Raw genomic sequence first — 25,933 nt, forward strand, 5'->3', positions numbered from 1 at the left:
CCACTATTTTGTGGCTTATTTAGGGATAACCTATCCCTCTAACTTGCATTAGTAATTCATGATTAATTCTTTCTATACATATTATCATTCCATCTATGTACTAACCATTCCCATACATCATCATAGCCAATCATGTATGCTATTATTATCATTTGTCATCACATAACATGAATGGCCCATCTATAATATATATTAGTATACCAATTACACTAATGTAATACAATAAATATCTTCAATTCTTTTCCTCTTTTCCTTGCTTCCCCTTCCTCGATCCCTTGCTTGATCATTATCACTTATTAGGGCTAGTTAATGGAGGGTGAGATTCGGGAGAATCTCAGAAGTAAACAACAACCATCTAAACATACATCGCAATCTTGGCATTCATAACATGCTTGCAATTTAACATCTTTATAACATAATGGTATGCTTGAAAATCATCATGCATTTATCACAAAACACATAGGCCTATCGCATGTATTAACATATTCACATTCACAATGTATGAGTTTATAAAATCAGATAAATACACAAACATGCCATACATTCAAGCAAATACCAAGCACATAATAAGAGTAGGGTAAAGTTTGCTATCTTGTGTCTTTAAACTTTCTTCTTGCTCCTTTTATTTTCCAACCACCAAGATTGCTTGAACAATCTTACCATTCCTCTTTCTTGGTGTCTCATGGCCCTAAATTCATAATACACAATAATAACCAATCCATTCCTATCCTTTTTAAGTGTTTAATCTATATTTCAATCCCTTAGTTATTTTTCCTCCATTTTTTCAAAAATTTGGTAGCATTTCCCTTGAAGAAAATGGCCACCAAATCAACAACAAATCATCATAAAAACAGCCCCACATAACAACACAAGAGGCATGAAAGCTTACTTTGATGTTTGCTTGAGCTTGTGTGGACTTTCTCTCACTAGAGTTTTCTTTCTCTCTCTTACAACTTAGGAGCAAAACATTCCCTTCCTAAAGAACTCTCTTGGGCAAAAATGTAAAGGGATGGGAAGGTATTTATAGTGCTCTTGTTAACTTTTAACCCTTAAAGTTCTATAAAATTACAAGGGGTACGTGGCTAAATTTCAACCCTTCATTTTTTTTTCTTTATTACAAATAGACAAATCTTAGGCTAGGTGGCTTGTGATCATACCAAGTGTAATCAAAATTGACAAGTATCTCATGACATCATGCTTACATCATTTTGCTTACATCATACTTACATAATTAAGCCATGTGTCTTTCATCTAACTGTACACATAATCCCTTGCACGTCCCTTTATCATTTTGGCATTAAAATAGGAATGAAATTAATAAAAAAATTCATGCAAAATTCAGTCCCTAGGTATTCTTCCACCGATCTTACCATTCTATGTTGTATTGGGTACTTTTTCACGTCCTGATTTACTCAGTACCACTAGAACATGTTTCAGCACCCTTTTCTCATCTTAATCAAGTCCATATATGGTGCCATCTTAGAGGAGCATAGAAGAAAATAGTTAGCTCCACTGATAGGCTACTTAGCCTCATTGAGTCACATAGTGGAGATTTCACTGTATCGGGTAGATAGAGGACTATCTAAAATATACTCGTACTGCATTTTGATTTTTCTAGTTTCTATAAATATCTCCAGATGACTCAGCATGTTGACTCAGATGGGTCATAATTGTGTCATAAATGCACTTGGTGACTTAGCATGTTGACCCAACACCATATTAAATGTCGTCTTATCTCTTTGTCACCTATTTAGGGGACAAAAATTATTTAAAATTTTAGCGGAGTAGTTTATTCAATCTAGAGCTCTAAAAATTCATTCGTTCATACCATAAACTTTCTTTAATTTTGGAGAAAATCAATGAATTTTCCCGGGCCATAACTTGACCTCTAGGTTTTTTTTTTTTAATGTCCTGTAAAATAGTCCTTTTTTGGCATAAATAGGCTTTAAATATTTTTAAAGCCATACTACTGGCCTTTTGGGGATGAGACGAATTTTATAATTATTTGCGGCCTCTTAACTTCTGAATCCCCATCTTTACTTACTTTTCTAAGGTCTCCTTATAATTCAAATAATTAAATCTAATTTTATACCTCAAAATAAGCCATAATCTTTGAAATTAATTTAAAGTCAATTCAAGGGTATTTTTGTAATTTTTCTTCACATATAGGTCTTAACATGCCATTACCCTTTTTTTGTGATTTTTTTGGAATTTTTGGGCATAATTTTCATCTTTACCCTTTCCAGTCTGAAACTTTGTAAAATTATGATTTTGTCCTAGTTCAGCTTAACCCCATAATTCATCTCATTTGGACTTTTAATATACCTTTTGGCCTATATCCATTTCTATTTCTCATTTCTGGGCCTCAAGACTTCACTGAAGTTTCTAATTTCCTCTTATCTCAGTCTCGAAAAACTTTCATTTTGCGATTTAGTCTCTGGGAATTCCTCTGTCCCTCTAGAGAACCTTTGGAACTCCTGCCAAAAAAGATCTGGTAGCTTACCATTTTTAAGATAATTCTTATACTTCTATGCTCAAAATTCGAGATGTTACAATTCTATCATAAAATTGTCCCAGTCTATATAATTTATTTAAATCTCATTATAAACCTTTTTATTTTTCTTTTAACTTAAATATAAGATTTTAATTTAGTTTACTTTGTTATTTCAAATTTATTTTTTTTCTAATTTTTTCTATTGATTTTATATGTTGGGAAATTTTTTTAATTTAGAAAGTAGTTTTTTAATGCAAATGATCAAATATGTATTTTGACAAAATAAATATCATTTTTTTCTGAATAACTAATTTAATTAATATTTTTAATTTATGTATATTAGTGATCTGCTTCGTATTGAATAATAATATGTAAATACCTTTAGTAAATATATCTTTGGAAGAACAATGTTTTGATTGAAGCAGCCAACACGCACTTAACTATCTTTCCGCACTAATAGTATGCTTTTTTATTATTTTACATGAAAGAAATTGAAGAGATTAAAAAGTCTAATATTAAAATTTTCACCTGAATTTAAATGGTAAGCGCATATCATCAATAACTCCTTTTTTTTAAGACGGAAAATTATAGTTAATAACTTTTATTGCAGCATAATTCGATACATTTTGACAAAAAAATTTTAAATTTTAAATAATTTATTCAATAAGTTTTCAAATATTTTTATAATTTTAATTTCAATATATGGTGCTCTATTGGATATAAATATATGAGAGAATTCTACAAAAAGATGTCCAAAATTATTAAATTTCAAATCAGGTTTGTTACCAATATTTTAATAGGTTGTGGCAAAAAACAATATTTTAATAAGTTTTGATAATATTGGCCTTACAAATAATAATACATTTTTGTTGTAATTCTTTATTTGGGATTTAGTAATTTCAATTTTTTTAGATTCTTCCTAAGGACTCATTTGGTATGCTGGAAACGAAAGAAAGAGGAGAAAAATTTTTAATAATCTCAATTTAAAAATTAAAAAATGGAGTCAAAATGTTTTAATTAATTTTTCTTAATTTTTTTATATTGTATATTCTTTTGATCGAAATTTTGCAACATTACTTCCTTAATTTTTTGAAACAAGTTTATTGAAAATTTTTCTTCCATCCATTTTCTTGATACCAAATGCCCCCTAAATAATATTATTTTGATTTTCTTATTAACACAAATGTAATATTTTGATATTATACTTCTCCAATTTTAAATGAAAGACTAATTCTATAATATAATTTATATTACAAAATGTGTTTTTTTTTTTTTATAGAAAGGTAGGGGAGCAATAGCACTCACCTTCTGGAGCCACCACATGGATGGTTGTATCGATTATACGAATCCACGTGAAATTTTAGGATCTATCGCTATTTGTTTATTAATTTTCACGCCATTTTCTTTTATGTGCCCTATTTTGTCAGAGTAGCAGCTAGCCACGATGACAAAATCCACTCCACAGATTAGATCCATTATAAATAATGATAAGGTAATTGCCAAAACATTAAAAAAAAAAAATCACTGTAATGAGATTAAGTGGTCATACGCTGGCAAAAAAAAAAGTGGTAATAAATTTAATTTTATAACCAAAATCCTGAATTCAAATATTACGAATAAAAAATCATTCCTGAGAAGTAAAAAACATTTCTGATGAGATCTAGTGTAATCCAACTTTAACAATTTGAATACTGTAATTTGCAAAAGGAGAAAAATTTTGTCTTCCCTTTTGATCTACAATAGCCCCATGGGGACATTGCGATTGTCTAATGTCTACCGCAAAGTATGATTCCGTTTCAAAGTAAAACGGAGACTTGCTGCTGCACATGTGAAAAATTACCAGAACAATCAAATCTGTTACTCCCGAAAAGGAAAATTTCAATACTGTTGTTTGAAAATAACAACTCATGTGCTTGTTTGTTTGTGATCAAAAACACGAGTTGGAGATAAAATTTTACTTACATATTTTATAAATTACAATTAAAAAATTATTTATAAATCATTTTAAACAAACTAACCATTCCCAGGCAGCCTAGTTTCTTTTTGGATACAAAAACTAGGCACGTTACAAACGGATCGTTCATGCCACATGGATAAGGGAACTTTTATATCACAAAATTACTAATCTTGTCCAAACTTTCTATTTCATAAACAAACACAATACAAGTCCTTCCTTTAAAATTGGACATAATTATCAAATATCATTTTTACTATTTTCCTCCGATATAAAGACTGATAGTACGTTTTCTCCAAAAATTTTCTTAGGCCTAAAGTTATGAGGTCAAATAAAATAAATGTGGTTGTGAAAAAAATATATATATAAAGAAAAAATGTGTTCCTAATTGTGAAAATCCAAAATTTTTTTTTAAAATTTCAAAATTTCAATCAGAAATATCTACAAAAAATATGTTATGATTTGTTTTTTAAATATTATTAATTATTATTAAAGCGTAATATATAGGGAAAATGACAATAAAATACCACTTGAATTCTAAAAGGACAAATAAGGGACCTGAATAAGCAAAATGACAAATAAGGCACTGGGTACTAATCTGGAATTCATATTTTCGGCCAAAAGACCAAAACGCCCTGATGAATGCGGGAAGATCGAAAGCTGAAAGTGAGAGAAAGAAGAGAGGAAGACCGACGCAGTGAGAGAAAGGAGAGAGGAAGACCGACGCTGATGAAATGCGGGAAGAAGAAAAGAAGAATGTTGGAAATGCTATTATCTTACTCATTCGCATCACCATTCTGTAGAGATTATTGATTTTGGTTGTGGGAAAGAGGATTTGTAGTGAGAGAGGGAGTGAACCGAAGCGGAAATCAGCAAGCAATTACATAACGTAACTGCTGTGATATGCCTGCTGGTTTTTGGTAAATCCCATTACGTGAATGGTAAATTTCACTATACATGTAGTTAATTATGAATTTTACAAAATACATATTGTGATTTACAACTTTTGTAGTGAAAGTGACTACTTTGTTAATGGGTTTTGCAACCTGTTTTCAGGAGATAAACAACTTGTTTGTAAAAACTAATAAAAGTGACAACTTTTGTAGTCACGTTGAATTAACTGGTTGCAAAAGCCATTTAAGAAGTGGTCATTTTCACTATAAAAGTTGTAAATATCACTGTGTATTTTGTAAAATTCAGCGTCAAATTTTATTGATTTTTAGAAACAAGTTGCTCATCCCCTGAAAAGAGGTTGCAAAACTCATTTAAGAAGTGGTCATTTTCACTATAAAAGTTGTAAATATCACTGTGTGTTTTGTAAAATTCAGCATCAAATTTTATTGATTTTTAGAAACAAGTTGCTCATCTCCTGAAAAGAGGTTGCAAAACTCATTTAAGAAGTGGTAATTTTCACTACAAAAGTTGTAAATATCACTGTGTGTTTTGTAAAATTCAGCATGGAATTTTATTGGTTTTTAGAAACAAGTTGCTCATCCCCTGAAAAGAGGTTGCAAAACTCATTTAAGAAGTGGTAATTTTCACTACAAAGTTGTAAATATCACTCTATGTTTTGTAAAATTCAGCATGGAATTTTATTGGTTTTTAGAAACAAGTTGTCAATTCCTTGAAAAGAGGTTGTAAGACTCATTTAAGAAGTGGTAATTTTCACTACGAAAGTTGTAAATCTCACTATGTGTTTTGTCAAATTTAGTAGGAAATTTTATTAGTTTTTAGAAACAAGCTGCCCATCCCTGAAAACAAGTTACAAAACCCATTGAATAAGTGGTCATTTTTACTACGGAAGTTGTAAATCCCATTATACGTTTTGTCAAATTTAGCGTGAAATTTTATTAGTTTTTACAAACAAGTTGTTTATCTCCTGAAAACAGGTTGCAAAACCCATTAACAAAGTAGTCACTTTCACTACAAAAGTTATAAATCACAATATGTATTTTGTAAAATTCATAATTAACTACATGTATAGTGAAATTTACCATTCACGTAATGGGATTTACCAAAAACCAGCAGGCATATCACAGCAGTTACGTTACGTAATTGCTTGCTGATTTCCGCTTCGGTTCACTCCCTCTCTCACTACAAATCCTCTTTCCCACAACCAAAATCAACAATCTCTACAGAATGGTGATGCGAAGGAGTAAGATAATAGCATTTCCAACATTCTTCTTTCCTTCTTCCCGCATTTCATCAGCGTCGGTCTTCCTCTCTCCTTTCTCTCACTGCGTCGGTCTTCTTCTCTCCTTTCTCTCACTTTCAGCTTTCGGTCTTCCCGCATTCATCAGGGCGTTTTGGTCTTTTGGCCGAAAATATTAATTCCAGATTGGTTCCCAGTGACCTCCTTGTCATTTTGCTTATTCAGGTCCCTTATTTGTCCTTTTAAAATTCAAGTGGTATTTTATTGTCATTTTCCCTAATATATACAACTAATTTAAAATTTTAAAATTTAAAATTTTTTTCCCCCAAAAGATTCTCTCTTATTTTAGAGGGACGAGGACGACCGCTCAGATTTTAAGTAGCAGAGTCTTGCACGCACCAAAACCAACTGATTGGCGGTAGATGAAGATCCATTTCGGTTTGTCGTTAATACACATTCAAAATCAACTTCAAGAGCCACGTTCATGCTTCGATCAGTGTCTAGCTATTTGAAACTTCGAAGCAAGAAAATCCTCCTTTAACGTTTAGGGCTGTAGGGGTCATCAGTCTTCACCGTTCCTAGGCGTATTTCACTTTACTCACTTTGGTTCGAGGAACTGAAATGTGTGGTTCGTATTAATCTTGTTCTGTAAGTATTTTCAGTTTGATTAAAAATTCTGAGCAATCTCTCGCTGTTTTCCTTTTTTCGATATTCATCTTTGGGTAGTAGGAAGAGTGGAATAGAAGCAAGACGCAACAAGTCCAAGTAGCTGAACGCTCTTCGGTGCCCGTTCTAAAGGCTTGGGCAGATAGCTGAGTTTGTTTCTACGGTAAAATCAAAAGGATTCAGGTATTTAGTGTTTAGAGTTTAGGATTTCTTAATTAGGATTTTGTGCATGCTGTTTACAGTCATGCGCATTCCTCTTCTCGACCGTGTATGATGATGACTCGTGTCGTTTTTCGTTCTATTGTATTGTTATTAAACGTTCTTAATTAGGATTTTGTGCATGCCTGTTTACAGTCATGCGCATTCCTTTTCTCGACCGTGTATGATGATGACTCGTGTCGTTTTTCGTTCTATTGTATTGTTATTATACGTGGCTGAGGTTTTGAAGGATTTTTTTATTTATTGTATGGTTATTTTTCCCCAGTTTGCTTACCTGGTCTTTGTTTTCTTTTGATTTACTGTTGGCTTGAATGAAATTCCCCATTTTTGCTAAAATGGGGATAAACACGTTTCTGAGGGGATAATGTGGCGTCCAAAGAATGTATTGGTTATTTGAATTAACTTTTTTCCTTTCTAGCCTAACACTTGAAAATTTTAACAAGAATTTATATGTTCTTTTTACCCTTGATTCATTTGTCCTTCAACTATCGGCCTTCCACTTGAGGCTTGTTCCTGTCAGCTACTATGATTAATCTCTGCACCTGCATTGAAACTGCTAAATTGTGTTCCCTGGTTTTCTTTGTGGAGTCTAGAATTAATTTGATATTTCTCGTTAATTGGTCCTTATTTTGCAGGGACCTTAATCTTAGATGTCAGCGACAATGGCTTCACATGGTTGCTATTGTCACCATGTAGAGTTGACCAGCCAGGGAAGAGCACCAACCACTCTTGGATTCTCTGGCTCAATTTCTACTGATAGATTTTTTAGTTTTAAAAATTCAAGCCATCTTTTGGCTAAGAAACACAGATTTCCAAGGTTTCTAATGGAGATGCAACAGACTGAGGCGCCATCATCAAAGTACGGCGCCAATGGTCGACCTGTTAAAATGGTACCAGCAACTGAGCTTGTGAAAAGAAGGACAGCGACAGCAAATAAAGGCAAGACAGTGAATGGTTCAAAGCAAGTAGTCAATGGGGCAGCTGTGATAAGAAAAGATCCTATCACATCCCTGACAAAGACAATGAAGTCTGGAAACTCACAAGAACTTCTGCCGCTGGAGGAGATTAAAGTCTTGCCTTCAGATGAAGGCTTCAGTTGGGCCAATGAAAATTACAATTCTGTGCAGAGGTCTGTAGATGTTTGGTCATTTGTTCTTTCGTTACGCATACGTGTTCTGTTGGACAATGCAAAATGGGCATATTTAGGAGGCTTTACAGAAGAAAAGCAGGTAGATTCTTACAAAAATTCCATGTTACATGTTGATTTAGTCATTATCAATCTAAAGCCCCTTAACATAGTTTTCTGCAGCTAGAAGCAAGTTACTTTTTTCTTATTTTGTCAAGCTTCATTATTGAAGTGTTTAATCATCATTTCATTCAGAAAACCAGAAGACGGAAAACTGCCTCATGGCTACGGGAGTGTGTCTTACAGCTAGGTCCAACTTTCATCAAGCTGGGACAGTTATCATCAACAAGATCAGATCTATTTCCCCGTGAATTTGTGGATGAGCTTGCAAAGTTGCAGGTATTCTTGTTTACGATCTCATCTTTTTTCCCAATTTTTTTATCCTTATTAACACAAATATCTTATTCAAAATAAAAAATCCCTTACCCTAATTAATTTACTATATTTGCATATGGTATTTGATGATTAATCAGTGTGATTCTCAAAAAAATATTCTGCAGGATAAAGTCCCTGCCTTCTCGCCCAAGAAAGCAATAGGCTTCATTGAGAGTGAACTAGGGGCGCCAATTAATGTGTTGTTTAAGGAGTTTGAAGATCGGCCAATTGCTGCTGCTAGTCTTGGTCAGGTATTTGAGTAACGGTGTTATGTGTCTACTTTCATTTTTATTAACATTTTTCAAGATTTTTTGCTATAGTATGATATGGTGTGGTCTGAAAATTTTATAGAAAGTGAGATGAGAACATCAAAGTAGCTATGGGCTCTTTCCTAGTAGGTTTGGAGCAATATAAAGATTTTGATGGTTTAATTTGAACTTTCTAACTTTTACTCTTGCAGTCAACCAAACTGCAATATTCATGTAATGTTATTTGGCAAATACTTTCAATGTAGCTTTCATAGAATGCATGCAATCCTTGAGCTTGTTTATTTTTGTTTGATATGAATTTTGGTTGGCCATTCTGTAGGTTCATCGTGCTCTCCTGCATAATGGAGAAAAAGTAGTTGTTAAAGTCCAAAGGCCTGGCCTGAAGAGGCTTTTTGACATTGACTTGCGTAAGTTGTTCTTGCTTTACTTGTACCAAAAATCGTGGCTCGTATTTGGCTAGGAATGAGTAGATGTTGCTGCTGCTTATACAACTTTTTGCTTGGTTAATGTTTGGTAATTACATTGGTATAACTGGAGCTTGAAGTTTCTTTCATTCAAAGGAAATGTATAAGTGGAAACAGATAGGTTGATCATATTAAGTAATCAAAATTTCGTTAAATTGCATTGCTCTACATTTTCGATTTTCTTTTATATAATAAAAAAATCATTTAGACTTCAATAAGAAAAGGGAATATAGCTACCTAATAAGTTTTCCTGGGGGATGGGGACAATGAAAATTACTGTGACAAACAGAATATTGAAAAAACTCATGAGATGTTTTGGTATCTTTGAACATAGTGGCAAGCACATTCACAAAGAAGAAGAAAGATAAAGATTTGAATTGGTAGAAAAGAAAATCACATCATGTTTTAATAGAATGTCTAGAAAGACTTGATACCTTTCTTCCAGGAAAAAATTTGCTTGACAGAGTGATCTCTTTCTGGGAACTTTATCTAACTATTGAGTCTGGATTGGATTTCCTACATTCATAAGATTGAATATATGTTGAGAATTTGAAGAGATAGATAGGGAGAAAAAGGATGATATGTGGATGTAGACCCTACACAGTTGTATTCTTTTGCGCTACTCTTTCCAAATGCTTAGATGCATGCCAAATGGGGATCCATTTAAGGTTGCTTAATTTTGTCAATCAGTTTTATTTTGTACACTAATATGCTTGATTCTTCTTGCCAGGAAACCTAAAGCTTATTGCGGAGTATTTTCAGAGAAGTGAAACTTTTGGTGGTCCAACTAGGGATTGGATTGGAATATACGAAGAATGTTCAACGTAAGTGATAATCATTGAAATTCATGATTATTGAGATTTTCTGGTGTGGTCAGTCACCTGGGTTAAGTTTTGGTGGTTGTGTGGTTCAGCAATTAAAGCAGATGTTACATCTAATGTGTTTGGGGAAAAGTTTAAAAAAAAAAAAAAAAAAAAAAGAGAGAAAGAAATATTTGTGGAGCAATCGACTTTACCCTTCATGGCCTTTAGAAAATTTTGAATTAAAGAGAATGGAGAGACTAGAATGGGGCAAGAATGTTAATTTAAGCATTTTCTTTGATATATTGTTGAGACTTGGTAGTATGAGATACCAAGGTTCTGTTTGGATCAGCGATTGGAAAAGCAGTTTATGGAAAGTGAAGTTGGTAAAAGTTAAATTGGATAAGCTGAATTGTGTTTGGATTGGAGTTCAGAAAAGTTAGTTTGCAAAAGTGAGATTGGTAAAAGCTTGTTTGGATTATAGTTGAGTAAAAATAAGTTTAGCTGAAAAATTATCAAAATGAGTATGGGTTTTAATAAATAATGAAACATGATACAAAATTGATTTCACATAATATAATAAAATTAAAAGAATTTAATAAGAAGAAATCAAATTTAATGAGTGAATTAAATTTTAAAATTTTTAAAAAATCATAAAAAATATTTTAAGAAGACTGAGGAGTGAAAAAGAAGGGACCGAGTTGGAAGGAAAAGGTAGATGAGAGAGAAAAAAAGAATCCTTTCTGACATTGCAGAACGGCTAACCCGAGAAGCTCTTCTGATTTAATTGATAAGCTCCTTTTTGGAGCTTATTCCAATTGAGCGTCCGGAGAGCTTAAAAATATATAAGCTCAATCAGTTCTAAATTCTGCCAAACAAGTCCACCTGATTTAAGCTGCCTAAGTCTTACATTGAGTAGTATGAGATGCTTATTGGGGTATTTAAGTGGGTTGGTTTTTGTAGTTAATATTTAATATTTAATATTTAGTGAATATCTACTCCCACGATCCTAGGCAGATTAGGAGATCAGATTTAAATTTAAATTACTCCTAGATTAATTGCGTGATCCTCTGTAATCTCCTTCTATCTCAGTTTATCTCTTTTCCTTATATATATCTGATGTACAGTGCACTCTGAATAATAGATCAATATTACTCTGTATACCACGTCTTCATGGTATCAGAGCCGGCCGACGTCCATCCATCGTCGAGTCCGGCAGGTTCCTCTCATTCCTCCTCTACATCGGAGGACGTACAAGCTGGGTCGAACTCCAGGCAACGACCGACCACGATGGACCCCCCTGGTGGATCGCCTACGAACAACTCTGTCTCGACCGGTAATTCCTCAGCGTCTACGGTCAGTTTCGATGCCTCCTCCATCACCCTCGTGTCGGAAAAACTTACCGGCAGTAATTATAGAGAGTGGGCTCAAGCAATGCGGTTGGCTATTGGAGGTCGCGGAAGGCTCGGGTTGATCACAGGAGAGTCGACCGCACCCAGTGATCCCAAGTCCTCGGAGATGCAGCGATGGCTCACGGATAATTCACTCGTTTGCTCCTGGTTGATTAATGCAATGTCACCTACACTTAAACGGAGTTTTATGTACTTGCCGACTGCCAAAGAGATATGGGATGCTGTTCGTGAATCCTACTCTGATGGTGAGGACCTCGCGCAGCTCTATGATCTCAAGACTAGAATTTGGAACATCAAACAAGGGTCTCGCAGCGTCACCGATTACTGGTTGGAGCTTGTCGGATTATGGCAAGAGTTGGATATGATCACCGAGGAAGAATGGACGTCATCTGCTGACGCTGCACGACACAAAAACACTGTTGAGAAAGAACGTGTGTTTCAGTTTCTCGCCGGCTTGAATCCTGACTTTGATGACCTTCGCAGTCGTATTCTCAGCTGTGCATCACTACCTAGCACTCGTGAGGCGTTCTCTGAAGTCCGCCGTGAAGCATCACGTCGTAATATTATGCTAACCCCAACATCTATCTCTGACTCCTCTGCTCTTATCAGTAAAGGGGCGCCCTCGTCATCCTCCACGAAGGGTAAAATCACTTGTGATCACTGTAAAAAAACGGGTCACACTCGTGAACGTTGTTGGGACATCCATGGCAAACCAGCTGATTGGAAACCTCGAAAGGGTAAGCCTCGAGGCTATCAGGTATCACCAGAAACCTCCCAATCTTCTGATTCTCTTCCAGCCTTGTCGAATGAGCAAATGCATCAACTACTTATTGCTCTTAAAGGTCTCCCAGCACGGCAACCTTCCCCTGCTGCGTCGACCTCCGTAGCTCATACAGGTACTCCTCCTTTCACTTTTCACACCTCCTTCACATCCAACAAATGGATAGTTGACACTGGTGCTACTGACCATATGACCTCGGATGCTCACATGATTGTTACCTATTTTCCCTGTGCTGGTAATGATAATATCACCACTGCTAACGGTATTGGTTCTCCCATTGCTGGAAAAGGCTCGGTTACTATTTCAGATTCCCTACATCTCAATTCTGTCTTACATGTCCCTCATCTGGCTTGTAACCTTCTTTCTGTTAGCAAGATAACTAAACATGCCAATTGTGGAGTTTATTTTTTTCCCACTTACTGTATTTTTCAGGATCTCTCATCGGGGAAGATGATTGGCATAGCTAGGGAGCATGATGGACTCTATTATCTAGACGTCTCTACTGTGACTGCCTTGTGTTCACGAATCAATGGTCTTGTCTCTACTTCTGACAATAATGATATTTTATTATGGCATAAACGGATGGGTCATCCCAGTTTTTCTTATTTGCAATGTTTGTTTCCTCATTTTTCCATTAATAAAAATTTCCATTTACATTGTGATTCTAGTACATTTGCAAAACACCACCGTACACCCTTCCCACCATCCCAATACAAACCCACTCGTCCATTTTCTATAATTCACAGTGATGTTTGGGGTCCATCTCGTATTTCAAACCGTACCCACTCAAAATGGTTTGTAACCTTTATTGACGATCATACACGAATGACTTGGGTCTACTTACTAAAAGAAAAATCTGCTGTTCCTACTGTCTTTATGGAATTTTTTCGACTTGTCCAAAATCAGTTTAACACCACGATTCAGGTTTTATACACAGATAATGGCATTGAGTTTTTTAATCATCAGCTTGACTCTTTTCTAAAAAGCAATGGCATTGTCCACAATAGCTCTTGTCCTCATAGTCCACAACAAAACGGTGTTGCCGAAAGAAAAAATCGACATCTGCTTGAGGTTGCCCGCGCACTCCTGTTCACAAGTAATGTACCTAAATTTTTTTGGGGGGATGCTGTTCTAACGGCCACTCATTTAATCAATCGAATGCCAAGTCGTGTTCTCTCTTTTGTCGACAAACTACGCGAAACTCACCCCATCACTCATCTTGATCACCACCTTCCGCTTCGTGTTTTTGGTTGTTCTGTCTTCGTTCATCTTCATCACCCTTCTTCTAAACTTGACCCACGTGCTGTTAAGTGTCTTTTCTTGGGATACTCATCAAGTCAGAAAGGCTATAAGTGCTATGATCCTACTTCTAAACGTCTCTTTATTAGTCGTGATGTCTCCTTTTATGAGCATGAACCGTACTTTCCCACTTCTTCAATTCAGGGGGAGAGTTGGAATGAATTTCAGTGTGTAGAAAGCATACCTGAGCCCATACCCCCAATGCAGCCTACAGAGTCTGTGACGTCCGTGACACCTATTCCTATCCCTCCAAACATTGCACAAGTGCCAAAGACAGGGGGAGATAAGACCAGTGAAAAATATAGCAAGGTGTACACACGGAGAGATAAAGAAACTATAGAGTCCAACATGCCCAGAGCTCTGCCAGAATCGGACCAAATGAAAGATCCTGGAACCACTGAGGAGGACCTACCTATTGCTCTGAGGAAGAAGGCTCGTTCGTGTACTAAGCATCCTATCCAAAAGTATGTATCTTATACCACTCTATCTCCTGATTATTGTGCTTTTACCACTAAACTTGATGAAATCAGAATACCTAACAATGTACATGAGGCACTTGATCATCCTGAGTGGAAGAAGGCAGTACTAGAAGAGATAACGGCATTAGAAAAGAATGAAACATGGGAAGTGGTTAATCTACCAAAAGGGAAGAAAGCAGTGGGTTGCAAGTGGGTCTTTACCCCGAAATACAATGCAGATGGAACACTCAATAAGTTTAAGGCACGACTGGTAGCTAGGGGGTTCACTCAGACCTATGGGCTAGACTACACTGAAACTTTTGCTCCAGTGGCAAAATTAAATACAATCCGAGTTCTGTTATCTATTGCAGCCAACTTGGATTGGCCATTACAACAACTAGATATTAAGAATGCGTTTCTTAATGGAGAATTAAAAGAAGTCTATATGACACTTCCTCCAGGATTTGACAAGGGGAAGCAAAATCAAGTCTGCAAGCTAAAAAAATCTTTGTATGGCTTAAAACAGTCCCCCAGGGCTTGGTTCAACAGATTCTCTAAAGTACTGAAGGTTGAGGGCTATAGACAAAGTCTGTCAGATCACACAATGTTTGTCAAGAAGAATGGAGCACTGAAGGCAATTCTTATTGTCTACGTAGATGACATTATTCTCACAGGTGATGATGTAACCGAGATAAACAGAATAAAGACAGCTTTAGACCGAGAATTTGAGGTCAAAGATCTAGGAAAACTGAGGTATTTCCTTGGAATGGAGGTTGCACGTTCAAAGAAGGGAATTTATGTCTCACAACGAAAGTATGTTCTCGATTTACTACGGGAAACAGGTATGCTGGGATGCAAGCCAATAAAAACACCAATGAGTGTCAAGAAGGGAAGCATCAACAGGTGTAATAAGAAAGCAACTACCAAAGAAGAGGCTGAGAAAGAAAAGAAGCAACGAAAAGATGAGGAACCTGTGGATATTGGGAGGTACCAAAGACTAGTAGGGAAGTTAATCTACTTGTCTCATACCAGACCTGATATTGCCTTTGCAGTAAGTGTAGCAAGTCAACATATGCACTCACCCAGAAAGAAACACATGGATGCAGCCTATAGAATTTTGAAATACTTGAAAGGAACACCAGGTAGAGGACTCTTCTTTAAGAAATGTGAATCTAGAACAGTGGAAATTTACACAGATGCAGATTGGGCAGGTGCTCCTGAGGACAGTAGATCCACATCTGGCTATTGTACCTTTGTGTGGGGCAATCTAGTAACATGGCAGAGTAAAAAGCAGAATGTTGTGTCTAAAAGTAGTGCAGAATCAGAATTAAGGGCACTAGCTCAAGGTATCATGGAGGGTCTCTGGTTGGAAAGAGTAGCAGAGGAGGCTCAAGTTCAGATCAACAAGCCAATGAAACTATTTTGTGACAACAAAGCAGCCATAAACATGGCTCTAAATCCAGTACAACATAGCAGAACTAAGCATGTTGAGGTTGACCGACACTTCATCAGAGAAAAAGTGGAAAATGGAATTGTATGTTTGTCCTATGTGACCTCAAAGCAACAACTTGCAGACATTCTCACAAAAGGGCTTCCTGAAGAATTGTTCGAGAACTTTATAGGCAAGTTGGACATGATTAGCATCTATGATCCAACTTGAGGGGGAGTGTAGTTAATATTTAATATTTAGTGAATATCTACTCCCACGATCCTAGGCAGATTAGGAGATCAGATTTAAATTTAAATTACTCCTAGATTAATTGCGTGATCCTCTGTAATCTCCTTCTATCTCAGTTTATCTCTTTTCCTTATATATATCCGATGTACAGTGCACTCTGAATAATAGATCAATATTACTCTGTATACCGCGTCTTCAGTTTTCCCAATTCAACAACTAGCTTTTGGGATAGTGTTCTTTGTCCCACTAAAGAACCCACTTATATAAATTTAAATTTGGCCATTTTATTCATTATAATATGTTTGGTTTGAATGCAATGGATGATAAAGGAAGGAAATAGACATCTATTTAAGTATAAACTATTAAAATGTGTTTGAAATTCCTTTTCTCTTTGTGTCCATTCTTTTCTGACCAAGCTGTCTTAGTTAAATGGATATGGCTTACCCATTTCCACATATTAGTTATGTTGTCATTATGTGTGGTGTTTGAGCTCCCTCCAGTAATAGATTTCTTGCTCTGCTTTCCTCTAATACTAAATTGTGTAGCTTATGTTATATCGCAGGATTTTATATCAAGAAATTGATTACATAAATGAAGGAAAGAATGCTGATAAGTTCTGCCGAGATTTCCGAAACATCAAGTGGGTTCGAGTACCTGTATGTTTCTTTCTGGAACCCTAGAAACTATCATATATATATATGTATTTTGATAAAAATACTAAAAACTATTGTGCACTATGATTGTTTCAGTTTCCTCACATCGTTTGGCCCCCCTTCGATTCCCCCTGCTCCCTTATGAAATATATCGAACCTGTTAATCTATGAATTGAATCATCAATTCTAACCTTATGTTGCTTTTTTTTTTTTTTTTTTTCGCGTCTTCTTTGCAGTTGGTTTATTGGGATTATACTGCAACAAAAGTGTTGACCTTGGAGTATGTACCAGGTTTTCATCTTGACTGATTCATGTATCTTATATCCCTTTTTTATTGGGAAAAATACTTTAAAGCCCCAAGGAGTGAATCTGATACAGAAAGTCTCATGAAATGCGCGAATAACTCCCAAGTTTCCAACGCCTTTTGTATGAATAATTTTTCATATTCAATCACCAAAATACGCTCATTGAAAAGAACAAAAAGCATCCTTCACTATTGGTCACTAGTGCTGGTGGGAGCTCCAGTAACTGATGACTGGCTCATTTTAGGATAGGGTTTTTTTGGCGGGAGTAGTAGCCAAAACGACTGATTTACCAAAATGATTATTAACTATTGGACTTTTTAAACACATTAATATGACAATGCAAAATATAATATGCAAGCAGTAGCTAGTGTTCACAATAAAAGGAACAACTTGGGTATTTGTAAATAACAACTTAATTTCTGTAAATAACAAGTGGGGTTCATAGATAGAACAACTTAGTTTAATGTAACTGAAGACTAAAGGTACATAAATAACAATTTAGGTATCAGTAAACATAATGCTGGGTTTAAGTAAATAATAACTTAAAGTGAAATTGTCATTACATTAAACTAAGTTGTTGTTTCTGTAAATCAAGTTGTTATTGACATGTAGCTCAGCTGCTATTTCTATAAACTCAAGTTTCTATTCACAAAAAATTGAATTGTTTTCTATTTAAACCCAAGTTGTTATTTACATACCCCCAAGTTATTATTTTTATTTGGGTTAAGGTACAAATTTGCCTTAAAAGTTTTCACTCAAGAGCACTAAGCACTCAGAAGTATTTTGGGTCCAAATTTATCTCGGAAGTTTAAAATCATAACAGTATTGCCCCCTATCATTAAAAAACTAATGTTAATTGTTAAAATAATGACGTTGACTGTTAATATTTTGAACAGTAGGAGGCAACATTGCTACAATTTTAAACTTCAAAGGCAAATTTGCATCTAAAAAAAGTTAAGAGTGCCCAGTGCTCTTTAGTAAAAATTTCTGAAGCAAATTTGAACCCTTTTTATTTTGAGCTCGAGTTACTACTTGTGTATGATATTTTGCATTATGATATCAAAGTGCTCGAGTGGCTCAACAGTTAACGATCATTTTGGGAAACAAGTGGTTTGGGGTTGTATCCCATTAAGACCTCCCCATCCAAAAATTGACCGTTGGTCGCCAGAGGTCTAGCCACCTGTAGCTTAAGTTTTTGTTTTTGTTTTTGTTTTCTGTTTTTTTTTTTTGGTTTTAATAATTTTTAATGAAGGTATATTAGTAATTGGGTATGAAAACTTATTGACATATAAGTGACTTGGGAGTTATTTGTAGATTTCATGATACTTTTGTGTATTTAGATTTAGTTCCTTCTTTGGCACTTTTAAGTAATTTTTGTTTTTGTATTTTTTTTTCCCTCTTTTGGTTTTACCAATGGATCCTAATAATACTTTTCAAGTTGAAAAATTGCACGTCATTGTTTTATTGAACTTAATTTCTTAAACCATCTTACCATGATTTTACTTCTGGATTAGGTATCAAAATAAATCAGGTGGATGCACTAACGTCAAGAGGTTATGATCGAATGAAGATCTCATCACGTGCTATTGAAGCATACTTGATTCAGGTATTTGATTTGAATACGATTACTTTTCTGTTGCTGAGAATAAAAAAGCGCTTTTATTCATATTGTCCCCCCCCCCCCAAAAAAAAAATTTTTTTTAAACAACTCTATACCTTGTCAATAAGAGCGAAAATTTATTGGTTGGAAATATATCACATTTTGCTTCTTGCAGATACTTAAAACCGGATTCTTTCATGCTGATCCTCATCCTGGAAATCTTGCTGTTGATGTGGATGAAGCACTTATTTATTATGACTTTGGCATGATGGGGGATATCAAATCATTCACCCGAGAGAGGCTGCTTGAACTTTTTTATTCTGTTTATGAGAAGGATGCTAAGAAGGTCTAGCTTTCTGCTGTCTGTCATGGTTCACTTCAAATTTTATATATTATCTCATTCTAACTATCTACTGTCAAATGATAGATACTTCGATATTCTATTCAGGATAAATTTTCTTCCCCCGTCTGCTTCTAGTATCTTATGAAATGATTCTTTGGTTGGTCCAAAACTGAAGAGAGCTTGATAAATAAGAAATGGAAATGTTTAAACATTTTTCACAACTGCTAGTGGGTCGATTTATTTGTATTAGAACATTTTATATCTTTGTGAACTTTTGTTGATTCCTTTTATTGAATGTGGGGGGAAAAATCTAGTAATAGACCACTTATCACCTCTGGTGGAAGGAGGTCATTTGTAAAGCAGTAACATAGCACACTTTATTTCTTGGCAGAATATATAGTTTATTTATTAGTGATCAGTTTAGATGCCACCTAAGTTTAGGGGTAGTAGGTGTCAGTTATTAGTCAAGTATCTTATTTTAGGTATTTTTATTATTTTAATTAAACATGTTGAGGTCTGTTATGCCACTTTCAGAGTCAGTTTGCTAGTGGTCCGGATACTTTAGGGAGTCTGGTGAATTCTCTTGCTTATAAACAATCGCATGTCAATTTGTAAAAGGCATCTTGAGTCATAATCAGAATTCCATTGTTTTCCTGGAGATTCTCCTTGGCTATTAGCTTTCTTTGAGTAAGATTCTTGCTCAAACTATTCCCAGAAGATCTAACTTATGCATCTAGTAAAGATGAAAGTAAAGATTTTTATCGCAAAAATGTAACTAACATACAGCAATGGTGCAGGTTATGCAATGCCTTATTGATCTTGGTGCCCTTCAACCCACTGGAGACTTATCATCAGTAAGTAAATGAACTTCTTGGACTCGATAAGATTTCTATTTCAGTGCTTTTATTCATAATCGGTGTCCAAGAGCTATAAATGCCTTTATGTGTCTTCTATGTAAGGAGATCTGTACAGTTTATCTTGGTTCAGTGCTTTCTACTTATAATACATATCTTACAGTTACGAATGCCTAATGTGATTTCCAGGTAAGAAGATCTGTACAGTTTTTCTTGGACAATTTGCTAAGCCAGACACCGGATCAGCAGCAAACTTTGGCTGCAATTGGGGAAGTATGTGCATGATTACTAATAATGGATCAATGAATTTTTGGCTGCTTTTAACACTACTCTGGGTGTTTTTTCCCTTTGTTGACAGCAATCATCTTAAGATTGATAATTACTGGTATGGTTGAGCATAATAATTTTAAAAGCTATGCAAATGGCCGCCTTCAACTTCGGGCCATTTGTGACTTGCTATAACGGAGATAACTACACATGACATATCCAGTAAATCAGTATTTCTGTTTTTGGAAAATATATGATATAATACTTCAAGATACAGACGTTTGTGTTAGTAAAAAGAAAAATTATTAAACACACCAAAAATATAACTGCAATTCAAAAAAATCCTCTAAGAGCATAGATAGTATTGAGTGCGATACAAAACACAACCATACTTTTACTATTATGGTTCCTGCTCACAAGAATAGCATCAATCTTTTCTATTCCCTGGCTGTCATTGGTAAAGAGGACAGCTTCTGTGTTTGGTTTATCGAAACACAAGTTTGCCATTATCGGGTGATAATTATGGGGCTTATTTTCCTATTTTAAATTTGATGAGGGTGTTTGCTCAAAATTTAAAGGGTTATTGCATTTTCCCTTATGATCCAGACCTGGCAGTTTGTAAACTGGGGCTTTTTGTGGCAGGATTTATTTGCTATAGCTCAAGATCAACCTTTCCGATTTCCGTCCACTTTCACCTTTGTTATCAGGGCCTTCTCAACTCTTGAAGGTGTGCCTCTTTCTTTTGGCTTCAGAAAATTTTATTCAGTCAGTAGTCCAATAGCAGAAAGAGGAATTAATGAATATGATTTGATGCGCTGCCCTTTCTTTTTAAACCCTTTCTTCTGCCCACTGCTTGTTCCTTTTTAACAGGCATAGGTTACATGCTCAATCCAGATTTTTCTTTCGTGAAGATTGCTGCACCTTATGCTCAGGTGCGTATTTTCTTTGACGAAGTAGTTTTCTCATAATGTGATAAGTTTTCTAACTCTAAGTGGGTTTCCATGCATCCCGTGGAGTCCAGGTAATAAGTTACAATGATCATGAGTTAAAGGTAGCACTGTCTACTTTAATTTGATATTAATTTGCATTTCATTTTGCACAGGAACTTCTAGATGTACGGCAAAAGCAGCAGACAGGGCCACGACTAGTGGAGCAAATAAGGAAACAGGCAGATGACGTATGAAACAGTATCTGGAACTCCTCTTTTTTTTTTTTTTTTTTTCCCGGTCCAGATGATATTCCTTGACACAAGGAAATTTTTGAAAACACGATTATTCAATGATGCTATTATCAATCAACTTGTACCATTTGTTCCTTTGTTAGGCAAGATCCTCGACCATGTCAATGCCGTACAGAGTACAGAGAATAGAGGAGTTTGTGAAGCAACTTGAGGATGGGGATCTGAAACTGCGGGTCCGGGTGCTTGAGGTAACTTTTTTTTTTTTAAAAAAAAATATATATTCGTACAGGACTGGCTACAGAACAACGAACTAAGGAGGTCAAATATAATCACAAAAACAAATTTAGCACTGCCTAATTTATTCTGATGTGCCTCTACATAAGAGTGAAGTTATGAAAAAAGTTGTTAAATAAAAAGCATTCCTCAGACCTTAAAAGGCACGGAATGTAACATTTTCCCCCTTGACAGAAATAATATATGAAGATGCCATTATTTTGCGTACAAATTCTCATCTCAAACTTGTGGCCCAATTTCTCAGTCTGAGAGAGCTTCTCGAAAAGCAACAGTGTTGCAAATGGCAACTATGTATATAGTACTGGGAGGAACCTTGCTAAATCTTGGCGTCACCTTGGCCACCCAAGGCAATATCGCCATTGCAAATGGATCCTTCGTTGGTGCAGGTAACTATATATTGTAACGCTTGTATCAAGATATATTGTAACGCTTGTATCAAGATGTTCATCCTCTCTCTCTATTTTTTTTTCTATTTTTGGGAAAAATTGACAATATTAATATAAGATGGGGACAAATGACGGGGATCCATAGTAATTGTGAGGTCCATCTTTTTAAGTGGGACCCGCAATTTATGCAGCTCTGTTATCCTAGACATCTGGGGGTGCTGTGCAGAGCCTGGACAACAGAGATCCAACAGTGAGCATTGGGTTAAGTGATCTGGCTGCTCACATTTGCAGCCTCCATGGCCACTGAACGAGGCAGTTTCTTGTCGGTGGATTTCTATTGTGTAGGCTCTGCACTGCACCCTTGTGTTGTAGGGGGTCTGATTATGAATGCCAATTTTATGCGGTTGTCACCCGATTTGCGGCTGTCTCTTAAGTTTAATATCTGAAGAAATTGAAGTTATCCATAACCTTATGTTCTTGTTTGAGTCTTCAGTTCTTCTTCCCTTTCATGTGGCTGATTAGCACCGCCTGGTCATGCAGGTTTTTTTATGACACTGTTCTTCAGGTCTATGCAAAGGGTAAAGAAGCTTGATAAATTTGAGAAAATGATATGACATATACCATACAAATTCGATTCTTTCAAGGATGTGTGTGTGTGTGTGAGAGTTTTCTCCTCTTACATTTCCTTTTACTGTACAACATTCTAATTTTTTTCCTTGAAAATATCAAAGTATACGGGTTTCACAGTAGCAAGATAGGAGACGATGATGATACTGCAAAGACATAGACAGTACTGTAGTCAGTTCAAGGCAAATAAAATGCTATAGCTTCTTTGTTTCCACACTTCGTCCCTACTTAAGAGAGATTTGTGTATTATAAGACAAAAAAGCTGTGTTGCACTTTTGAAATTTTTATCTGGTAGGTCAGTGGGAATGATATGTTAAGGTCCAAATCGCTCTCTGTTATCATATCCAAATACAAATCGTTGTCATTACAAGGTCAGTAATCCAGAATATGAAATGTGGCAGTTGAAGTAAATGATTTTCAGATGGACCAGATTGTCCCTCTAAATAGAGTCGAATGCTCATGCAATAAAAATTTTCTCATGCGAAAAGGAGTTCTTGGTCTAATATTTACGAGTGTGGAAGATGCTTAAAATTTGTTCAAGACTGGCGTCCAACTACGTTCTTCACCAAAAATAGATATGACAATAATTTTAGTGTTTCAGTGAGATTTTGACCAGCTGTCTCGGCAATTCAAGAGAATTCTGGAAAAAAAAAAGGTTAGGAAAAATCTAAAAAAAAAAAACTTTTAAAATTTCAAAAACCTAAATCAGGAATGGCAAAGAATGAAAATGAACGTGTTATCAATTTTTTTTCCCCAAATGTCGTCAATTTTTATTAAAATGTAGCGGATAAGACTGATTTAGAATTTGAAAATTTTAAAAAAAAATTTCTTTCAAGATTCTTCTAAAAGGTCATAGGTGTAAATGAATTAGATGCTTCAATTTTACTTTCCTAGTTTCACTGAGTAAGGGTTTGATAATTTAGAAATGTACCCCATTTGGTGTTTTTTTTTTCCTTTTATGGCATACAAATAACTAAATTATGTGGAAAGAGTTAGTTAAAATTGGTTTAAAACAATAATATATAAAAGATACAACTTGTTTTTAAAAATACTCTTATTTATAGAAAGTGAGTGATTGAGAAAATGGGTAAATAAGATAATTGATGCAGTGAGACTAAATAATAATTAATGAAAACATAAAAAATAACATTAAAAAATTCAAGTAAAGCTATTAGTGTCTTTTAAAAATAATAATAATGTCTCGGCTCTAACCTACTATGTCCAAGTTGCATTCATCATTTGTGAGCACTAACACGAGAATGACCTTACATTAGAGAAGACATGGCCCTTAGAATTACGAAAACCTTTGGGTTGTTTTGCATAAAGCAAAATCAAAAGAATGTGAATCTTGACAATAGAAATGTTCACGAGGCCAGGTCACTTTTTAGTCTAGAAGAAAAAGCAACCCGAATAAATATGGGCTTTTTTGGGCTGAGCTAATTACATGCAAGGTGGAGCTGTGGACAAAGCATGCCGCCTTCCCGAAAACATATATATATATATATGCTTATATATCTCTTATAATATTATATAGTACAAAATTATATTATATTTTTGTCATTATGTTTTTTTGGAAAAAATATCTTCCCCTTTTTCATCATCCCTCTAATTGATCAATGTTTGATTATTTACATATGATTTTAAATTTAAATTGATATATATTGTTATATGCTTATCTCTGTGATAGTTTGAAAAAGAGCTAGTTATATTTTAAGCTTTATTCTTAGTGAAGAAGCTGGAACTCGTAACTTGGAGGATTATTATAGTAAATTTGTAATTTTAGTTGGGTTGTTGTCAGCATCATTATGGATAATATAAAACCTATAAGGATATGAAGCCCTCTTGTGATTTTAAGTCATAAGCCATGAGGAACATAATTCATTTGCTGATATAAAAACATACATCGGGGACATAATGAATGTAGTCACTTTCTAGGGAGATGATTTCGTAAACATAGGAAAAAAAGTATAACTCATTTGCTAATATACAACAACAATTGATGAATCTAGTCACATTTTAGAGAGGTGATTGTATTTGTTAAATTGAATATGTTGATATAGCTTGATATTTTATATTTTAATATTTTAAAAGTTAATTATAGATTAAATGAAATGTATTTTTTAGATATGATTGGAGAGGGTTTTTTTCTCCTCACATATGGCATTGACAAGGCATCATTCTTAAATAGAGAAGCCCGTCCTTGCATAGCTCAAAATAGTCAGGGCTTATTAGGCTGCAAAATACTTATGTTTATACTTATATGATTATTGGAGTGTTTGATTCAATAAAAAAAAAAAACACTTCTAAAAGATACTTTCACATAAATCGAGACAAAACTCTTTTCACATATATACTTTGTACTAGTTCCAGTCTTAATATAAAAGCCAGTTTGTCTTTCAATTCGATCATAAATATAAGATTCCAATCCACTTTATCTTTTCTATGTATCTTTTTTTTCTAAGATAATCCTTGTGGTAGTTGCATATGTTAAATATTTCATTAATTGGTAACTCTAGCTAATATATATGATTAGCAAAAGTATTATAAGAAATTCAACTCATATTTATTACAAATAACTAACTTAACAAACTTCTTAAATCTACTCAAAGTAGTCAACTAGCTCTTCATTAATAAGGGCATATTTGGGAAAAAATATAAGCCTTGCATATTTATTGTTTTAAACTAATTTTAACTAGTTTCTTGATAAGTGTTATAGATAAAATTTAACTTATATTTTAAATCTGAGAGAGTATCTTATAAAAAAATCAACCTTTTAAAAAAAATTTAGTTTGTATTTTGAAACGGAGATGGTATAAAAATTATTTTAAAAAAAAAGATAAAGATAAGTGAGAAAATCCCTGAAATAGTATTTGTCAGAAAATTATTTGTTAGAATACAAGCACACGTGCCAGCGCTATATTGTGAAGAATAGCATAGCATCTAATGTGCAGGGCCCCACAACCAGTGACCGTTGAAACCTGATTGTTAAGCCCGTCCCACCTTCACCTGCTCATAAAACGACAGAATCTGAAACCTTTCAGGCCTCACAAGCGGTCTTGGCTAGAATCGTCTTCCATATATATAGATTCCCACCTTCCTTCATTTTCTGCACTGACTGCTTATACTTCCTGAGGATTAGGCGAGAGAATAATTCTGTTTTATTGAATGATTCTGAAGTAGAATGGTACAGAATATATAAAGCTAGGCTACGGTAAAA

General features: G+C 34.8%; 1 protein-coding gene across 6 annotated transcripts; it reads left to right on the forward strand.

Annotated features, from left to right (window-relative positions):
* Positions 1–7,064: 7,064 nt before the first annotated feature.
* LOC114757792 (protein ACTIVITY OF BC1 COMPLEX KINASE 7, chloroplastic-like) lies at positions 7,065–23,036 on the forward strand. Of its 6 annotated transcripts, none has more exons than XM_028946874.1 (19): positions 7,066–7,248; positions 7,327–7,449; positions 8,121–8,714; positions 8,867–9,010; positions 9,172–9,297; positions 9,635–9,722; positions 10,510–10,603; positions 16,770–16,863; positions 17,097–17,151; positions 18,680–18,771; positions 18,941–19,111; positions 19,906–19,962; positions 20,152–20,235; positions 20,872–20,956; positions 21,100–21,161; positions 21,332–21,406; positions 21,553–21,657; positions 21,948–22,089; positions 22,630–23,036. In XM_028946874.1, exons 3-19 carry the CDS (start codon positions 8,136–8,138, stop codon positions 22,701–22,703), a joined length of 2,127 nt encoding a protein of 708 aa, XP_028802707.1. In that variant the 5' UTR covers positions 7,066–7,248; positions 7,327–7,449; positions 8,121–8,135; the 3' UTR covers positions 22,704–23,036. The 6 variants fall into 6 exon arrangements, with proteins under 6 accessions (XP_028802711.1, XP_028802707.1, XP_028802708.1 ...); XM_028946875.1 differs by having other exon boundaries at positions 7,330–7,449; XM_028946873.1 differs by having other exon boundaries at positions 7,066–7,228.
* Positions 23,037–25,933: the final 2,897 nt, after the last annotated feature.

Source organism: Neltuma alba, unplaced genomic scaffold (genome assembly GCF_004799145.2).
Source record: "Neltuma alba isolate B1F8T4 unplaced genomic scaffold, ASM479914v2 tig00010637_pilon, whole genome shotgun sequence".
In the NCBI taxonomy this organism is placed as follows: domain Eukaryota; kingdom Viridiplantae; phylum Streptophyta; class Magnoliopsida; order Fabales; family Fabaceae; genus Neltuma; species Neltuma alba.